Source organism: Chenopodium album, chromosome 16 (assembly GCF_948465745.1).
Source record: "Chenopodium album chromosome 16, dcCheAlbu1.1, whole genome shotgun sequence".
NCBI lineage: Eukaryota > Viridiplantae > Streptophyta > Magnoliopsida > Caryophyllales > Amaranthaceae > Chenopodium > Chenopodium album.
The window spans coordinates 11,607,953-11,627,628 of NC_137849.1; the positions used below are offsets into that span (position 1 = coordinate 11,607,953).

Sequence of the window (19,676 nt, forward strand, 5' to 3'; positions counted from 1 at the left end):
AAGGGAAAGGATGAGTAAAAGGATGGAAATAGTGGGAAGTGATGTGGAGGAAAGAGAAAGTGATGTGTCAAGTGTAGGAAAGGAGAGAGAAACCGGAAAAGGATATAAGTATCCCCAACACTAATGATGCTCTGAAACAGCATGAATAAAACTCAATAACGTCACCTCAACTTTTTTTTAATAGGTCACCAACATGCCTTCCACTATGCCATCGTATAATAAATATAAAACATACATGCGCACCAAAAGGCAACATAATGTCGAAAATGATGGTACTCACTCCGTTTTTTATTTATTTATTTATTTTATTTATTAATCTTTTTTTTTATTTGAATCACTTGTAAATACGCGAAGTTTTAGGAGAATGAATTAATAATGTGAGTGGATGAATAATTTTTTATGGTAAAAGTAATGTGAGAACCATGAAAGTGAAAATATGTGAGAATGGTGAGAACCATAAGAGAGAGAAATGATAAATTAATTTGAATGGGGAATAATAAAATATAGTATAAAATTACGAGTTAAGCTAAAATACGGTCTCTTAACTTTAGTATTTGGAGCAATTTGGTCTCTCATCTTTCAAATGAAACAAATTGGTCCCACTATCACCCTTATCTGACTTTTTCAGTGAGAAAAAGATGAGTCACTATAGCTTAGGGACTAAATTGCCCATGTGGCAAAAATTTATATAATTTTTTTTACAAAGTTCAGGGATCTTTTGGGTATGAGTTGGCATTTAATTAATAGAGAAAGATAGCTTAGGGACTACTAGATTTAGGTGGCGTATGTCATGATTACATATTAAAGTTTAGGGATTGAGAGGGACATGTGGCGCAACGAATAACCACATAATCAAAATGAAGTGTTTGGGGTTCTCCATTTCCTAAATACGAGTGAGTTCTTTGGTGGGATAATTAGAGGGACACTACTACATATATAATATCTAGGTTACCATAAAAAAAAACCCACAATTCAAACTCAATTACTCCATTTTTACTGATGTCTGGCTAGAAATTTGGTGAATCCTTGGAGCAGAAGAAGGCGAAGATGGCGAAACTCACAATGACACCTTTGACCACTTCTACTAGATCCACTGGTAAGTCTAGACATTTCCTGTCATCAACAAATATATTATTATTGTTTAAATCTTCTAAAATTGAACAACTACTAATTACCTTAATTCATAATTTCATTGCAAATATCTTGGCAGGAACTTCCTTCTTCACTGCTGCAGTTGTACTTTTTTTTTTAAAAAGGATTTTTGCTTAGTTTTCTGATGGTTTTAAACTTTTAATGGCTACAAAGAGCATTTTATATAGCCACTTTTGAAATGTTTAAGGCTTTTTTTTTTTTTAGGCTGTTACATTCCTTCGGAATTAAATGCAAACCCCCTAAACTTCAAGCTGCCATTTTGTTGCAACTGAAATTGTCCATGTAAGCATGCAGACCCCTAATCTTTAGCAGAAAATATGTGTAGTCCCTAACATTGGCCGACTAAGTGCAAGAAGTCCCTAAACTTTGGCTTAGTTGGCTTTGAGACCCCTAAACTTTGCTAACTAGAAAATTCCTCCACCAGAAATAGTGGGGCAAGGGTGGTAAAGGGACCAATTTGCTTCATTTGAGAGATGAGGGACCAAATGTGCAACTAATGGTAAAGTTGAGGGACCGTATTTTAGCTTAACTCGTAAAATTACTATATATAGAAGTGATGCAAATAAAAAAAAAACGGAGAGAGTATATGAGAATAAAGATTAGTTGAGAGGTTTCAACATCTCAACATCAAAATTCACTAATTGTTCTAATTTTATGACTTATCACATAATTTCAAATTCTTACATACAAAACTTAATCAGCTAGATATAGAGTATAGTACTAGATTCAGAACATTCTCATACATGAGATTCAATTGCCCAAACATGCCAAGGCATTGTACTTTATATATACAAAAAGATCACCGGGACTAGATCATATTACGGGAATTACAGAGATTGAGTACTAGGGAAGATCAATCCAATGCAACTGGAGCTCAATTTCACCACATTCAACATTCCGAAGTCTGAGGAACATGTTTTGAGTAACTTTGCCATCTTTCCAGACAATGGAGCTCTCCTCTGCAATGCAGTTCTGCCTGTCTGGCCTCACCTTTGTGATGACAGTTCCGTCTGGAACACCTTCGACATTCAACTTTACTGCCTCTAAAAATGGACTGATATCGAACTCTGCATCTCCCATTTTGTCATCCAGGGAAAATGTGTCATGATCATAAACAAACTGCAACAACATGGAAAAGAACACGAGTTAGTCACATTAGATTAGGTGCAAAAGCTTAATGAATAATTCTTTGGTTATTTTTCAACGTATTCCATCTGTTTCAAACTGTAACCATCACCCTGTGCATTCTTCCAACGGTGTCTTAAAGTCCTTCCACCAAACTGTAGTACAGAATCATCCTCAAAAATCTCGGGTTGTCATTTTATTTTATGAGACCACTTGAATGATCTAGCTTTTTATCTTGTATTCCAAGAGTAATAAGAATTTCATATCAAATCCCATCAACATCATTCTTATCTTTAGTTGTTCTACAGGGCAAAAAGAACTTTCTACTCTGTTTACATTAAATTCAGAGAATTACTACTAATATCTACAAGTTTCTTTCTTGGTGACATACAACAAAGGGCAAAAGCTGTCATCAAATCATCTATTTGTGGAAATAAGGTAGGTATTAAATGACAAAAGAAAAAAAGGTTGGGTCCTAATTATACAAAATATATTAAGCATAAGCTAAGAAAGGTGTTTACGTAGTTGAGACTTCACATGATGTGTTTCCTTAAACAGGATTATATACTATATAATCAGCATTCAGCACCAGCTAAAATTTTGATTAAGGTTTTGTGTAGAAAAACCAGAACTCTAGAAAATGAATTCAAGATTGAAAAGAAAGTAACTTTTTTTTTTTTTTTGGAAAAAAAAATGGTGGATGAGTTTGTTGGTATAAAAAAATTACATATAGAGATATGTAACGTATGAAACAATTATGAGGAATTTGAATATAGATAAAATTAAGTTCGGAATACTTACAAGTTTAATTGGTTCATTTGGGTCTGTAACATAGAGGGTTAAATCTTCATTCCACTCCGGATTAAGAGACTTCCTAATGACACCAGTTTTGAGTTTCTGCCATAAAAATTAAATAAAACACAAGGGTTAATACTTAATATTGAAACAAGATATAATATCAACCATCAATAAGTTCAGAACCATAACTAAAATCACTTTTGTTTATTGGTGCAATAGTTCACTTTACAAACCTCAATTTGTCTAGACAGTTAAGCAACTAACACAGGACAAAATGTGGTCAATACTCTAAAAAGCTAGGCTGAAGTTAGTTAGAATCGAGATTTTGGTACTATTGAAATTTCAGTCAAAATAAGGCGTTTACCAAATTCAATTTTACTGACTTGGTTTACTCACTTCACATGGCATGGTATACTTGTTTTTTTTGTCCTAACATTATAAATTCAATGTTTTTGAGCCGGTAAGGGAGCTTAACCATCGCATTCAATGACAACCATGTCACAAAGTAGAAATGACATGATAAAAGAGGACTAGAGGAACGTGTACGTAACGTCGATGAACAATTTTTTTAAATTCATTATGCTTAAAGGCGATTTGTATTGAATTTGACTTTGAGTTATTTTAGTTCAGGTCATATTTAGGTTACGAGTTATTCAAATTAATTAGAATGAGGTAATCCATGTTGAATCAAATATTATCGTATCTAAATGTTGATTACTCCCTCTGTGTTTTAATAAATGTTACACTTACCAAATTCGGCCATGTTTTAACAAGTATTACACTTTCTTTTTTGGCAAAAAACTACATTAAAATATTATATCTCTCTCTTCTCATGGTCCCCACTCAAACTCACATTACTTTTTTATTATATCTTTCCTCTCACATTCATTACTTTTCAATAAACTATTAACCCTAATATATTTCTTTTTATAATTTTTTAATACTCTAATCACCCAACTTACCTCTAATTTTATTTAAGTCAATTAAATTACCTAAAACTATATACCGGTCAAAGTGTAACACTTAAAAAAACACGGAGGGAGTAATTCAAATTAAGGACTCTAAGGTTACTTTTATTACGTACACATATCCATGTGAAATTTCAACAGCTTACGTCATTAACCACTTTCAAATTTCAATGACCTCAGGCTCAGGGTTGGAAGAGGAAAAGTCTTTTATTCTAGTAAGACCAAACTTTTCAAAGAAAAAGCTTTTAGAAGGTTAAAGTAGAATTGTATACTTTCTCTGGTACTTCATATACATTGTAAAGTTTACTATTCAGTATTGACACTCTCATCATTATGTTAGACTCGTCTTGAATTCTTGATATCAATGTTTAATTTTCTTTTGAGAAATGTACTCAGTAATTATGTTGAACGCGGATATGTACTTGTACAATGTTTTTATTTTTCAAAAATAATGAAAGTAATGTATTTGTTTATTGTTTACACTATGTGTAACAATTGAATTTTGAATATTTGTATTTCTCAAAAAATACTCAATTGTTACAAACGGAAGTAATAAAGGTTTAAAATAAGCAAGATTCAAAAAGGCAAAAGCTAATGAGCACCCCGGGCGTTAGATAAGAGAATTAAAAGTGAAAATATTACAGTAAAACTAACATTAATTACACCGAACAACGCGTGATTTTATCATACATTCTTAACTTAATACTCTTTCAACCAATAAAATTATTCCTTAACTAACGCCCCGGGGCGCTCATTAGCAAAATCCAATAAAAAATACGAGTAATTTTATTTTCGAATAGTAAATGCATTTTAATTAACAATTCCACAAAAATTAAGAAGACTTTAATTAAGACAAAAAATGTTAGGTAATACATTAATGAGTCAGTTACCGTAACATCCGCTTAACCTAAATACTCCGTAAAATTAATCAATTTATGAAGTTAATTAATTATTTGTCTGATTGAAGATAGCCTGAAAAAAGATAATTAAAGCAGAATTCAAAGTGACTTCTGTTACTTTATTTAATACTTGTATCTTGCAGTCAACGTAGCTTTTTTCTGCTTTTTTTTTTTTAATAAATTTTATTTTAGGGATTCATGATTCCATGGAGCATAACCCATTAATCAGACAAACAAATACGGAGTACAAATTAACATTAAAATTAACACAAATGAAAATTTAATTTCTCAACAAAATTGTAAAATATTGTATCAAATGAAGCATTTTCAAGACCAAAAAGTAATTTTATACCTAAAAAGTCGACCCCCAATACTGATATCACTATTGACACTACTATATCACAAATAGACAAATGCGCTAGCAATCGGAAAATCAGTTGTCACAATACTGGTTCAAATAAAATAACGGGTACGAACCTGATAACCAAGACGAACGATAACATACGGATCACTACTGCTAACATCACGAACAGCAAGATTAATACCACGTTTAACCCGAATACGAAGCACACCCAATGCGTTGCCAATCGGATTCACCTTTTTGTCCGTCATTCTTCTTCTGTTTAGAAAATGAAAGAGAGAGAGGAGCGTATGTAGGTGTAAAGTGGGTAAAGTTGACAAAAATGAGAGGAGAAGAGAGTTAGAGAGTTAAGGAAAGGGTATAATAGGAAAAATACGGATTTATGTTTATGTTGTGAATTGTGTTGTTTTTGTAAGAGAGTTTTGAAGTTGTAACTGAAATTTATTTAATTGCATGGTTAGGTGATTGGATTGGAGTGGACCAGCACTTCTTGTTTATATAGACGGTGATGGGTCCTACCTAATGGGCCTCACACTTTATATGCACCGCAGCTAATTACGCGCTGGATGGATGCCTGGTTACTTGTACCTTGTTTTACTTGGTCTAGAAAGTTCATTGTACAATTTGATCTTGGGTTGTATTCGGGTTGAGTTTAAATGGGTTTGGCCGTTTGGGGTAATTTTGGGTTTAAAATTTTATATACGTTATGCTTCATAAGTTATCAACTTAAGCTTAATCTAGTAGAAAGGAGAGCACCTTCCAACCATGAGCTTAGAGGTTTAATCGTCACTAGTGACTATTTAAGGACCTTCCCCCACTCTTCCAAATGGTCTAATTCGCTAACTCGGGCCAGGTTCACCTGTAAGGAGTTTTGGGCCGACAAGGCCCTTCATCTTACCAGCAAAAAAAAAAAAAAAAAAAAAATAGAAGATTATAAGTTATTAGACTTGTCAATTTGTGTCAAAGGGTCGGATTTGAATTAGATTTCATGTTGTGCTAAAAAAATCTCAAATAATGTAAGAACATAATATCATTACAAAAAATGATAAATGGGTCAAAAAAAGGTTGATTTTAGGGTGTTTGGGCCAGATGAGGTTTAGTTTCTCTCTCAATAACTTCATGTTATGTTCGGGTCGAGTTAAGAATTGACAACTCTATAAGTTATACTCGGTAATAATAGATTATAGCTCTCTAATATTCAACATCAATATATATACTCCTCAGGTTGGAGCATATTAATCACAAATGCTTATTTGTGAGGCAGATTAAAATAAGTGCATATTAATTAAAGTTTTAGCGAAAATATACGCCAATAACTCATTTGTAAACACATAGAATATTGGGTTAAATGACTAATTACCTTAGTTATGTTTTGTGCATTCATAGTCATCGTGTTGGGTTCTAGACAAAAACAAATCAAGCAGTATGACACCCCGTTGCTTACTTGCTTAGGGTGCTAGTTGCATTGGGATTATGGCTGTACATCTTTCGGCCTTCGTTCACTAAGGGCCTGTTCTGATTAACTGAACTGAGTTGAAGTGAACTGAACTAAATTTATAGGAGCTGAACTGAACTAAACTGAATATTTTATGAGAAAAGGAAATTAAGAAATGAACTGAAAATAAACTGAAGAGAACAGACCCTAAGAAAGAATAAACACAAACAAACAGTCTTAGACCCAATAGCCTTAATCACTAGAATATGACAATATATTATTAGGCTTTACAAAGGGACGAACGCAATACTTCCATAACGGCGTTGATATTCTTATTCTTAATTAGATTTTATAGTCTAGCTTAGGTGTAGTAACCTAGAACACGGCCCCGTTCAGTTCACCTTATTTTTGCTGAACTGAAATTAGTTTTACTGAGCTGAAATTATTTTTGATGAACTGAAATTATTTTTATTGAACTGAAATTAATTTTCCTGATCTGAAAATATTTTTACTGATTTTCTATTACATTTCTTCTTTATAGTTACTGAATTTTACTGAACTTAATTAAATTATTTTTACTAAACTAAAATTATTTTTATTTAATATTGTTTTTTTAAGGTGAGGTGAACAGGGCTTAAGTTGTAGTTTCTAGTTCCAAAATCTGATCTAAATGGTTAACAAATGACCTATTGTTGTGTAAAATATCCTACGGGTATTATAAATCACATAGCTTAAAATAACTAAACACACTTTCAATTAGACCCCGTTCACTTCACCTTATTTTTACTGAATTGAAATTATTTTTACTGAACTGAAATTATTTTTGCTGAAATTAAATTATTTTTACTGAACTGAAATTATTTTTGCTGAATTGAAATTATTTTTACTGATACTCTGTTATATTTTCTTCTTAAAAGTACTGATTTTTACTGAACTGAAATTATTTTTACTGAAATGAACTTATCTTTACTGGACTAAAATTATTTTTTACTGAACTGAAATTATTTTTACTGAATATTATTTTTTTAAGGTGAAGTGAACAGGGCCTTAAATGAATATCTAGGTAATGCAATCAATCAATCAATAACATAAGACTAAAACAGACACCAGAAATGTCATGCATGTATCAATTCTTGGTGTAGTTTTTTCCCTCCAAAAAAACCCATCCCTTTTTGCTAAAATCTTCTTTTTGAGAAGTTTGGTATTATATAACTAATTAACTATCATATTATATTATTTCAAATATTTTATTTGTATCTTTTATAGTAAATATATTCCTTTTAGTTATTACTCTGTTTTTCATAAATATTACTCAGTATGACAAATCTTTAATACCATCATATTTTTTTTCATTCAATTGTTTAATATAATTTTGAAATGATGAATCTATTAAATAATAGATTTGTACTACACAAATTATTAAATGGGAATTTTGATTGTGCTTTATATATATATATATATATATATATATATATATATATATATATATATATATATATATATATATATATATATATATATATATATATATATATATATATATATATACTTTAATTGGGATTTTAGCAACATAACATAACATTATAAGCATTTTATCTATACATGTAATCATGTAAGATAATTTGATTAAGTTCTTTGTATTTGTATCTCCAATACTTTCATATAGTACCATAATAATTTAGGGAAATAATTGACTAAATATCAAAACGGGGTTATCATTCCTGCCCATTAAATGTAATACATAATTCTAAATACTTATTTGATTAATAAGAAGAAAATTTTATATTAATTTATCATTGAATTTTTAAAACAGTTATATGGTCTAACATGTAGATGTAGTATTAATATACTCATTTGTCTAACTGACTCTTTCGTTATTTCATCTTTCATTTCATTATATACAAAAAATAAGAAAATAATAAATATGTTATAGATGTATTTTATCTATGCTATTTTTTAATATAATTTTTTTTTCTTTTATTAATTAAATTTAGTGACATGACCGAACAAGGCACGAGACCTAATCTAGTTTTAATTTAAATGGAGTTGAGGTTATCAACCCCCAAAAATATACTTATATGATTTATTATAATTCTTTATTGCAGGCCATTATCCATATAAAATAAGTTCCATATTTTTAAATGTGAGTCCAACCGGCTAAATTATTTTCAAACACCAAAAAACAACGGAACATTTGTTTTTTGGGTTGTTGTGGTTTGTTTGACAGTCAAGACAAATTTAGGTAGACTAAAATTTGATGAGGAGAATGAAAGTCAGAATTGTACATTTGAATTTGTCCTCAAATAAGAGCGTTAGGCAGTAGAAACTAAAAAACCTACACGGTTATTGTACGTATTATTTGTAGACGAAGTGAGTAGCGGTTTGATGATTTAAGGTAAGTACAGTTTTTTACTTGTGATTTTGACTTGTAAATGGTACTCCGTAGCTGACTTGTAAATGGTACTCCGTAGTTGACTAAAATTGCAAATGATTCAACTGACTAATTTATAAATTTAGTTGCAAATGATTCAGCTGACTTTTTCAGCTTTGACAACTCTATTTTCAAACCTATTTTACTTCCTGAATATAACCCGTAAATTATTTATCTGAATCAAACCCGACCTAAACCAAGATTGACCCAAATCCATATTAACCCGTCAAAACCCGAATTTAAACCGACTTGTTACTAACCCGACTTGAATTTTAACCCGATCTGTTATTTAATCGACCCAAATTCAACCCGACCTGAAATTCAACCCAATCTGTTACTAACCCGACCCGAAATGAACACGGCTTGTTATTGATCCGACCCAAATTCAACCCGAATTGTTCCTGACCCATTTTGAACTCAACCTAACCTATTATTGACCTGACTCAATTTCAATCACCTTAAATTCAATTTAGACCACCTTATTAATATTGATCAAAGCATAGTATGGAAGATTGGGTGATCTGCCTTACGACACTGCAAGTGTTAGCCAGCAGCTAAGTTTCATTCATATGTTGAATGAGCTCTTGCCCTTACCTAACACAGACGCTCTTAAACTTCCATTTGTTCCACCACTTTAATGCCCCCACTTGGTTCACAAGCTTGCGTTGCCAAGCTCAGCTATATCTTATCTAAACTAAATTGAACTAATTAGCTCGAATTTAATGTGAAATTATTTCTCTTACAATAAATGAAGAAATCTATACTTATATATTAAAAATCGTTCCTAAAACATACTCCCTCCGTCCTCTTTTAATAATCCCTTATGGGCATTTTACACGAGAATTAATAAACACAAATAAGAATAGTTAAAGTACATTGAAAAAGTAAATTGATATTGGGTATGCAAAAAAGTAGAGAGAGAAAGTAATAAAAGTACATGGGAAAACAAAATTTACATGGGAAAGTTAAATTTGCACAAATATTGTTGTAAATTGGAGGGAATTTTGGTAAAAATTTAATACTAATGGTTGTTAAAAATAGCAAATGGGGTGAATATTTTGAGACTAAAATTTGTCCATAAGGGACTATCAAAAGGGGACAGATGGAGTAATATGTTCCACATGTCACCTTTTTTAAGTTCGACATGTCAGCAATATGTGCCACATGTCACTATAAACATGACATGTCACTTTCACATGTATTATGTTTGCATCTTAAAAATGCTTATAACAAGACTTGAACTCAAGACCAACAAGTCTTAAGTTAAGAATCTTACCATCTTAGCCATTTATTAATAATGTGTTTTTATCCAACAAAATTATTGTTAACTTAAATAAGTTAATTTGTGTCGTATTATAATATTTGTTTCCATTATGTAATGATTGAATTTGGCAACTACTATACAAAATATTTATAGCAATAGTTAAACTCGAAACCAACAAGTCTTACTATCTAAACAATCGAATTCGATTAACAAATTAAACAAGCACAAACTAGCAACCCGGGGGCATCGCCCGGGCCGCACACACTAGTTGATAATGATTAAACATGAACGTCATTACATGAAGTGTTAACAAACCGACCCAACATATGTACCTGAATCCGATATGACCCGACCTAGAATCAACCTGAAACCCAGATTAACCCAACATTTGAGACCCGAATCCGAACATGACTCGACTTGGAATTGACCCGACCTGATTATAATTCGCAAATTATTGATTTGAACTGAACCCGACTTGAACCTAGAGGTGGGCAACGTGCCACTGCGGGCCGTGCCTCGTCGTGGCTCGTGCCGTGCCTATATACATCTTGGCGTGTCGTGCTGTGCCGGACCACCATTTAGCACATCCCAGCCCACGGCAGGGCACGGCCCACGTGCCTGGCGTGCCGTGCCGTGCAGGGCACCGGACTGCCCATAATATTTTTAATTTTTTTTAAACAACATTGAAAATGGATATGCTATTTAAATAATTTTATTAATTTATGTTTATGTTTTTTTTATTATTATACCATTGTTGTTCTTTTTTATTATTATAGTTCTATATTATTATTTATGTTATTTTATGGCCGTGCTTGGCGTGCCGTGCTGGCGGGCCAAACTACCGTATCGCCCGCGGGTTCGTGCCGGATTCTTAAAATCGTGTTCACGACACGGCCCACGACCCACTCCTCGGTCACCGTGTCGTGCCGTGCCGGGCTAATCTCGTGCCGGGCCCGTGCCGACCGCGGGCCGGCACGGCCCATGCCCACCTCTAGACTTGAACCCGAGAATGACTCGACTTGGAAATCACCCGATCTGATTATAACCCGTAAATTATTGACTTGAACCAAACCCGAGTTGAACCCAAGGATGACCCGGCCTGATTATAACCCGCAAATTATTGACTTGAACCGAACCCGACTCGAACCCGAGAATGACCCTAACTCGCTCGTTTTAACACGTGAAAAACCGAATCAAACCCGACCTATTATTCACTGACAGGCTAAAGTCGTATCACCTAATCAAAAGTATTACCTAAATCCTCTAACTAAATTAGATAGGGAAGTAGGGTCGAATCCACAGGGAAACTGGTCTTTCTACTCCTAATTAATTAATATAATCTAAATTATTAAAGTAACCAAATTGTTGTTTTTAATATGAAATTATACTACGAAGATTGAGTTTAGAGAGAAAGTCGATAATAAGAAGGCCTAGGGTCGCAGGTTCACCAATAATTAATGTTCCGAGATAAAACATAACAATCAATAATTAACATTGCACGAATAACATGATTAACTGGCTCTCGCAATTTATTAACCAACATAGATCTAACAGGCTCTCGCAATTTACTAGATCTAAGTTCTTATTGAAAATAGCCTTTAATATTAAATTAACATCTGCTCAATTCATTAATTCAATATTGCTAAACATTCACAATCAAATTACATCTGCTCGATTCATAATCTAATTGCAAAGAATTAAAACAATTCAATAAGAAGTCATCATGCAACATCAATAATCAATAATAACAAATTATCCCTTCATATTAATTATGGATCCCCATAAACCCTAGAATTAAACTACTCAGACATAATTAAAACTAAACAGAACATAATAATTAAACAAGACATGAAGAAATTGAATGAATAAAATACTGAGATTAATTAAGAGAGAAATCGTACCAAGACGGCGGAATTACAATGGAGTTAAGGAACAAGAGAGAATAATCTAGAGAGAGAAAATATTAAGTAGAGAGAGAAAGTGAAAGGAAAAGAGTAAGAGAAGTGAAAAAGAAGTATCTCATCTTGCCTAATAAAATCACATTAATACTAAGCAAGCACTAATCGCTAAACAAAGCTGAACGGAAAGTAACGACTCCTAAGCAATACTCGCGCCCGGTCGAGCAGTGTTTCGCCCGACCGGGCCCGTCCTTTTTCCTCGTGAAGCTTTCTCGCGCCCGGCCGGGCGCGTCTCCGGGCGCGGGCTTCCTCTTGCATTGCTTCGCCCCGCCCGGCCGGGCGCGCCTTCGGGCGAAGCCTGGTGGTTTGGGCGAGGCTTTTGGGCCTCGAGCTTCTACCTTTGGGCCTCCGAACTTGGCCCAAGTGCCATCAAACTGAGCCCTTAGTCACCGATCGATACCTCCGATCGGTCTTGGGCTATCGAACGTGGTCGGGGTCTTCCAACACTTGTAGATGCTCCTTGAAAACCCGGGAAAATGCTCCAAGTACGCAAATTCCTACAAAACTCAAGCAAAACTACCAAAGCACTGGAAAACACAAATTAGTAGTAAAAGTGACTCGTAGGAGCCAAAAAACACTACTAATTACGACCAAGGGACGGGGGTAAATATATATATAAAATGAACACATAAAACTCCCCCAAGCCAAACCTTTGCTTGTCCCTAAGCAAAGAGTTCCTCAATGAACAATAAAACACGCCTCACCCCAATATAAAAATCAAGAACAAACGATTCAAGGCAAATCAAGTGAACATGCTTCAAAATCAACCAATCTTATTCATCTAATCACCCTTCCTCCCCAACAGTTGTCAAGTAGAGCAAACCACAAGAGCATATAGAATTCAAGACTAGTGCTCACACACTCAACTCTCATTTATGTGGCGAGTAAAAGATGTACTCGATCGCTCTCCATCCCAACCCCTTTAATGTGAACAATGCCCTCCCAAACTCACACACTCGTGTGTTTAAAAGACATACACTCAACCTAATAGTCGACTCGGAATATGTCAAGTCATAACTTGCATTGATAAACAACACTTTCACATTTACACAACTCTATGCACAAGGTCAAAAGGTCTTTTAAAGCTTGTAATGTAAGGCTAGGGTGAAAGGGTAGGATAAATTTGGGAATATGTGAGAGAAAAGCCTTGCTAAAAGGGAGCCATATCCTAATAAACCCATGATCAAATATAATGATCATACACATCTCCAACAAAACTAACTCCAACACAAATCCACCAAATATATTCCAATCATAAAAACCAACCCAATACTTACAAAATTTCACTCATAAAAATATGATGATATAAACTAGAGTGAATAAACAAACTCTAAACTCAAATATTTTACAATGAAACTCAATTTCTTTTCTTTCTTTTCTTTTGATAAACCTTCACTTAGATAATTTGAACATGAAACACTTTTTTTTCTTTTTGCTCTTTTTTTTTCTAGAAGTTCACTTTTTTTTTATTTTCTCACTTTTTTTCCTTTGAACTTCTTTTCTCTTTTTTTTTTCTTAACACTTTTATTTTTCAAATATATACACAATAAAACTCATCAAAACAAAAAATATGATCAAGAACAAATATCTTCTCAAACCCACCCAAACTGTGCAAATAATGTGCACACTACAAACTCTCTCACCTCACTCACTAATAGCTCCCCCAAGCCAAGCTTGGGACTAGTAACCAATAGGGCAAACATGGCTTGTAATGTGGCTAAAAACAATAAAAGGGCACAAGCAACAACATGGGTAGCAAGAAGGGAACAAATGTATCTAAATAAATCTGAAGGCTACCTAAAAGAACAAATGCCTTCGTCCTCCACATGTGCATAATAGTGAGTTATGAAACACTACTCATCGTTGCAAATCAATACTCAAATTCATTGACATACCAGGAACTAATCACACATTCCTAACCAAATCAACTAGTCAAGCACTATATTCACATGTAGTTAGGGCAAAATTGACGAATGTTTAGGAATCCAAGTAATTAAACTTCAAATCATGATCAACAAATCCACAATGCTCAAAATCAAATACCAAGAACCAAAACAATTTTTTCTCAAGTATGGGGCACAGGGAAGCATGATTTACAGTTCATTGGTTCGTATTTTTATTTTTTTGATTTTTCAATTTTTTTGTATTTTTCATATAAGGAAAACAATAAACTAATCTAAAAAGCAATAAATCTAAACTAACAAAACACACCAAAAAAAAAAACAAAAAATAAAGAAAAAGGAAGAAGAAATATATACCAAATCCAAAAATCTCCCCCAAGCCAAGATCAGACAATGTCCTCATTGGCTCGAAGCTAGCCTAGCTGGCTACTCATCCTCATCCTGGTCCATCCGTGTGGACCCACCTGCTCCACCACAGGAAACCTGCACCATCTGCACCAAAGGAGCTACCACCAAAATAGTTAGCATGAAAACTCCCCCCCGCCGGTCCCCCAAAAGGAATGTCCTGGCCGTACCCATGGAACGAAGAATAGTCTGTGTAAATACTATGGGCAGTGGGATCCCTATCGTATCCCTGAGGTGGTGGCTGGAACCAGTCTGGGTAAACAGCATCGTCGGGAATGTTGCCCCGACGAGCATAATCATCATAAATGGGGTAGAGTCCCCAACCCTGGTTCCGCTCTAGGTAACCTAGCCTATGGTCGACAGAACCAAGCATCTGTCTCATCTCGGTCTGGTTGTGCTCTATGCGACCTGTGGCCTGACCTATACTCTGCAAGTCCCAAACTGGGTCAGAGTCACCGTGAGGGACGGAATAGGACTGTTGGGGTGGTGAAGGTGGATGTGGGATAGGCTCAACTACTGGCTGGGGCTGGGCCTGGGCCTGCTGTGGATCCTGACCCATAGCATGAGAAACTAACAAGGCATAAGTGTAAGACTCTTGCCCTGGGGGAAAGGCGGTCAGGTCGGGGTTGAGCAAAGGAAAAATGGGTAAGGGTTGTTCAGTCCCTGTCCTAATGCACCAATGGGTGACCTGGCTCCCGTCTACCCTCAACCACCCAAGCTCCTCAAGGTACCTAGAGGTAATGTAGGTGTCGGGTCCCATGTTAGTCATGCGGTGGGGTCCACTCTCTACAAAATCGGCCTTCTTGATGGCTATCCTAGTGATAATGCCACCAAGACAGATGGGGGTAGTGGCCTGGTCGCTGGCCGTAGCGTGCCTACCTAGGTGGTGGATGATATATCGAGCTATGTTCAATTTCCCGAACCCAAACATATAATTGCCAATTACTGCTAATTCATTGGTCTGACAGTTATGGGGTTCGTTCCTACCTAGGAAACAGACACCGGCAAATCTTTGCCCATTTTAGGGACGGGGTGGTGGATGGGCCTAGCACTAGCATGTTGTGCAGAAACATGTGGAATACCAGTCAAAGCAAAATAAACATCATCCATTTTAAACTCAGCATTCCATTGCCTATCCAAATCAGGTTCCAATTCAAACAATTTACAGAATTCCACAAAAGAAAGAGTGATGTTTCTATTATTAAGCCTAAAAATTAATTTCGGACCACTTTTATGACTTTGAATAACTAGAGAAGATAAGAATTCACAAGTTAATTCACGGTATGTCGAATAATGCATATCTACAAATTTACGCATACCAATATCATTTAAAAATCTCCTAACAAAGCCATAAATACCTAAAGCTTCTAAAGTAGGGTGGTGTAACCACCGTGAAGGGATTACCTCGCGTCAGTAGAGTAACTCAAGCTTTTCCCGTTGCTCTGGCGTCGCGATCTTGATCGTTGGCCATTGAGCAAGTTGAAGAGCCGGGTCATATTGTTGAGATGACCCGCTTGAACTACCCCCGAGCAAGTTTCTGGCCCTCTTTGCCGCCATTGGAAGTGGTGGTCGAAAATTAATTTTTGTGGAAAATGAAAATTTTTAATATAGGAATGTAGAGGATGAAGATAGGAGTATAAATATGTAAAAAGTTTTGGATTTGGGTGAGAAATGAAGGAGAGAACTTAGAGAGAAGTTAGAGGAAAATATGAATTTTAGAGAGAGAAAATGGCGGAGAAAAGAATGGAAGAAGAAGGAAAGAAGAAGAAAAGAAGAAGAAAGAAAAGAAAGAAGAAGAAGACAGCTTGGTCGCGCCCGGTCGGGCGAGGCTCCGCCCGATCGGGCGAGGCTCCGCCCGATCGGGCAATTTGAATGAAACTTCTGATCTCTTTCTCGCGCCCGGTCGGGCGCCTACAACGCCCGATCGGGCGATCTTCTACTTCCAGGAGTCTTCTCTCGCGCCCGATCGGGCGCCTCACCGCCCGGTCGGGCGATTTTCTTCAATTTCGAGTTCCTTTTCTCGCGCCCGGTCGGGCGTTCCTCCGCCCGGTCGGGCCAAGTAAATGTCCGTATACGTCAACTCTCGCGCCCGGTCGGGCGAAGCTCCGCCCGGTCGGGCCCGAGAGTAAAGTTGGACGACTCGACTTTCTTCAAATTTTGGCTAACTCTTTTCCTCTAATCTGTACCAAAAACTCGTAAAACTCATTAAATTCCCTCCTCTCTCCTCTCATAATAAAAAAGGAAGAAAAAACAAAAATAAAAGCAAGTAAAATACGGGTTGCCTCCCGCAAAGCGCTGGTTTATCTAGGTCCCGCACGACCTTCTTACCATCTTTGAGCTCATTTTGGAAGTGGAGTTAAGAGAGTCTCCTCCACATCTCTAATGGTAGCACCTTCATGATACACTTTCAACCTTTGGCCATTTACCTTGAACTCTTCACCCTTGTCATTCACTAACTCCACCGAACCAAACTTGTTCACCTTTGTGACAGTGAAGGGACCGGACCACCTAGATTTCAACTTTCCTGGAAAAATCTTTAATCTAGAGTTAAAGAGAAGAACCTTATTACCTGGTGCAAACTCTTTTGGTAGGATCCTCTTGTCATGCCACTTCTTAGTCTTCTCCTTGTAGATCCTTTCACTATCATATGCTGACAATCTAAACTCATCCAATTCATTGAGTTGGAGAAGTCTCTTCTTACCCGCGGCCTTAGAATCCATATTAAGCTCCTTGATTGCCCAAAAAGCTTTGTACTCCAACTCTACGGGAAGATGACATGCCTTACCATAAACTAGTCTATAAGGTGAAGTACCAATCGGTGTCTTAAATGCTGTTCGGTATGCCCAAAGTGTGTCATCAAGCTTCATACTCCAATCCTTTATAGACTTGGCTACTACCTTCTCTAAGATCGCCTTGATTTCCCTATTAGAGACCTCAACTTGACCGCTAGTTTGGGGATGGTAACTAAGCCCGGTTCTATGATACACACCATACTTCCTAAGTAAGTTGTCCAATTGTCTCTCATGGAAGTGGGTACCCCCATCACTAATAATAGCTCGTGGAACACCAAACCTGGGAAATATGATCTTCTTGAATAACTTGATGACTACCTTAGAGTCATTTGTTGGTGAGGCTATGGCTTCTACCCACTTGGACACATAGTCTACGGCTACAAGTATGTAACAATTCCCATTGGAAGATGGGAATGGCCCCATATAATCGATACCCCAAACATCAAATATTTCAACTTCTAGAATCCCAGTTTGGGGCATCTCATGCCTCCGCGAAATGTTGCCAGTCCTCTGGCAAGGGTCACAAGCCTGCACAAAAGTGTTAGCATCTTTAAACATGGTAGGCCAAAAGAAGCCTGACTCGTTAATCTTAGCCACCGTTTTAGTGGGGCCATGATGTCCACCATAGGGTGAAGTGTGGCAACTTGTAAGGACGCCGTGAACCTCCCATTCAGGAACACACATGCGAAATAATCCATCTGCACACTCACGAAACAAAAAAGGATCATCCCAAAAATAATGTTTAACATCAGAAAGGAATTTTTTTTTTCTGTTGGTAGGACAAGTCAGGAGGTAGAGTACCACCCACTAAATAATTAGCAAAGTCCGCATACCAAGGGTGATTCTCTACTACTGCATACAGGTTGTCATCAGGGAACGAATCATCTATAGGAAGAGAATCCTTACCCTCATCATACCTGATACGTGACAAGTGGTCTGCCACTACGTTCTCTGCTCCCTTTTTATCTCTTATCTCGATATTGAAGTCTTGGAGCAAAAGAACCCACCGGAGTAGCCTTGGCTTGGATTCCGCCTTAGCTATTAGATATTTCAAAGCTGCATGGTCAGTAAAAACAATGACTTTAGAACCAACAAGATATGATCTAAATTTTTCTAAAGCATATATAACAGCAAGAAACTCCTTTTCCGTGGTGGCATAGTTAACTTGGGCCTCATCTAAAGTTTTGCTTGCATAATAAATAGCATGCAAAACTTTATCCTTCCTTTGTCCAAGCACGGCTCCTAGAGCAAAGTCACTTGCATCACACATGATCTCGAATGGAAGGTTCCAATCGGGTGCACATATGATGGGTGCCGATATCAAAGCCTGCTTAATCCTGTCAAAAGCCTCAAGACACTCGTCAGTAAAAACAAAAGGGGCATCCTTAAGCAAAAGTTGAGTTAGTGGTTTAGCAATTTTAGAAAAATCTTTGATAAAACGGCGATAAAACCCCGCATGACCCAAGAAACTCCTAACTCCCTTAACATTAACTGGGGGAGGTAATTGCTCAATCACTGAAATATTAGCTTTGTCTACCTGTATGCCCTTATCAGATACTATGTGACCCAGGACTACTCCCTCTGTCACCATAAAGTGACACTTCTCCCAATTTAAAACCAAGTTGCATTCTTCACATCTTTTCAAGATTTTAGCAAGGTTAGATAAGCATGCATCAAATGAAGAACCATAAACACTAAAATCATCCATAAAGACTTCCATAATAGACTCTATGAAATCAGAAAATATGCTCATCATGCAACGTTGAAAAGTAGCAGGTGCATCACATAAACCAAAAGGCATTCTACGATATGCAAAAGTGCCATAAGGGCATGTAAATGTAGTCTTTTCCTGATCTTCAGGGTGGATCGGAATTTGGAAAAATCCCGAATACCCATCCAAATAGAAAAAGAACTTGTGATTAGCTAACCTCTCAAGCATTTGATCAATAAAGGGGAGAGGGAAATGGTCCTTTTTAGTTGCAACATTTAATCTACGATAGTCAATAGACATACGCCACCCTGTAACAGTTCTAGTGGGAATTAATTCATTTTTATCATTTTTAATCACAGTCATCCCACCCTTCTTAGGAACCACCTGTACAGGACTTACCCATTTGGAGTCAGAAATAGGATATATAATACCTGCATCAAGTAATTTCATAACCTCTTTCTTAACTACCTCTTGCA

The 19,676-nt window shown here is 36.0% G+C and overlaps 1 protein-coding gene across 1 annotated transcript; it reads right to left on the reverse strand.

Moving 5' to 3' along the window:
- Positions 1-1,745: 1,745 nt before the first annotated feature.
- LOC145584903 (protein C2-DOMAIN ABA-RELATED 4-like) lies at positions 1,746-5,771 on the reverse strand. The gene is made up of 3 exons (XM_081641684.1): positions 5,420-5,771; positions 3,079-3,174; positions 1,746-2,271 (listed from the first exon to the last, which is right to left on the reverse strand). Exons 1-3 carry the CDS (start codon positions 5,552-5,554, stop codon positions 1,996-1,998), a joined length of 507 nt encoding a protein of 168 aa, XP_081497810.1. The 5' UTR covers positions 5,555-5,771; the 3' UTR covers positions 1,746-1,995.
- Between the last annotated feature and the right edge of the window lie 13,905 nt (positions 5,772-19,676).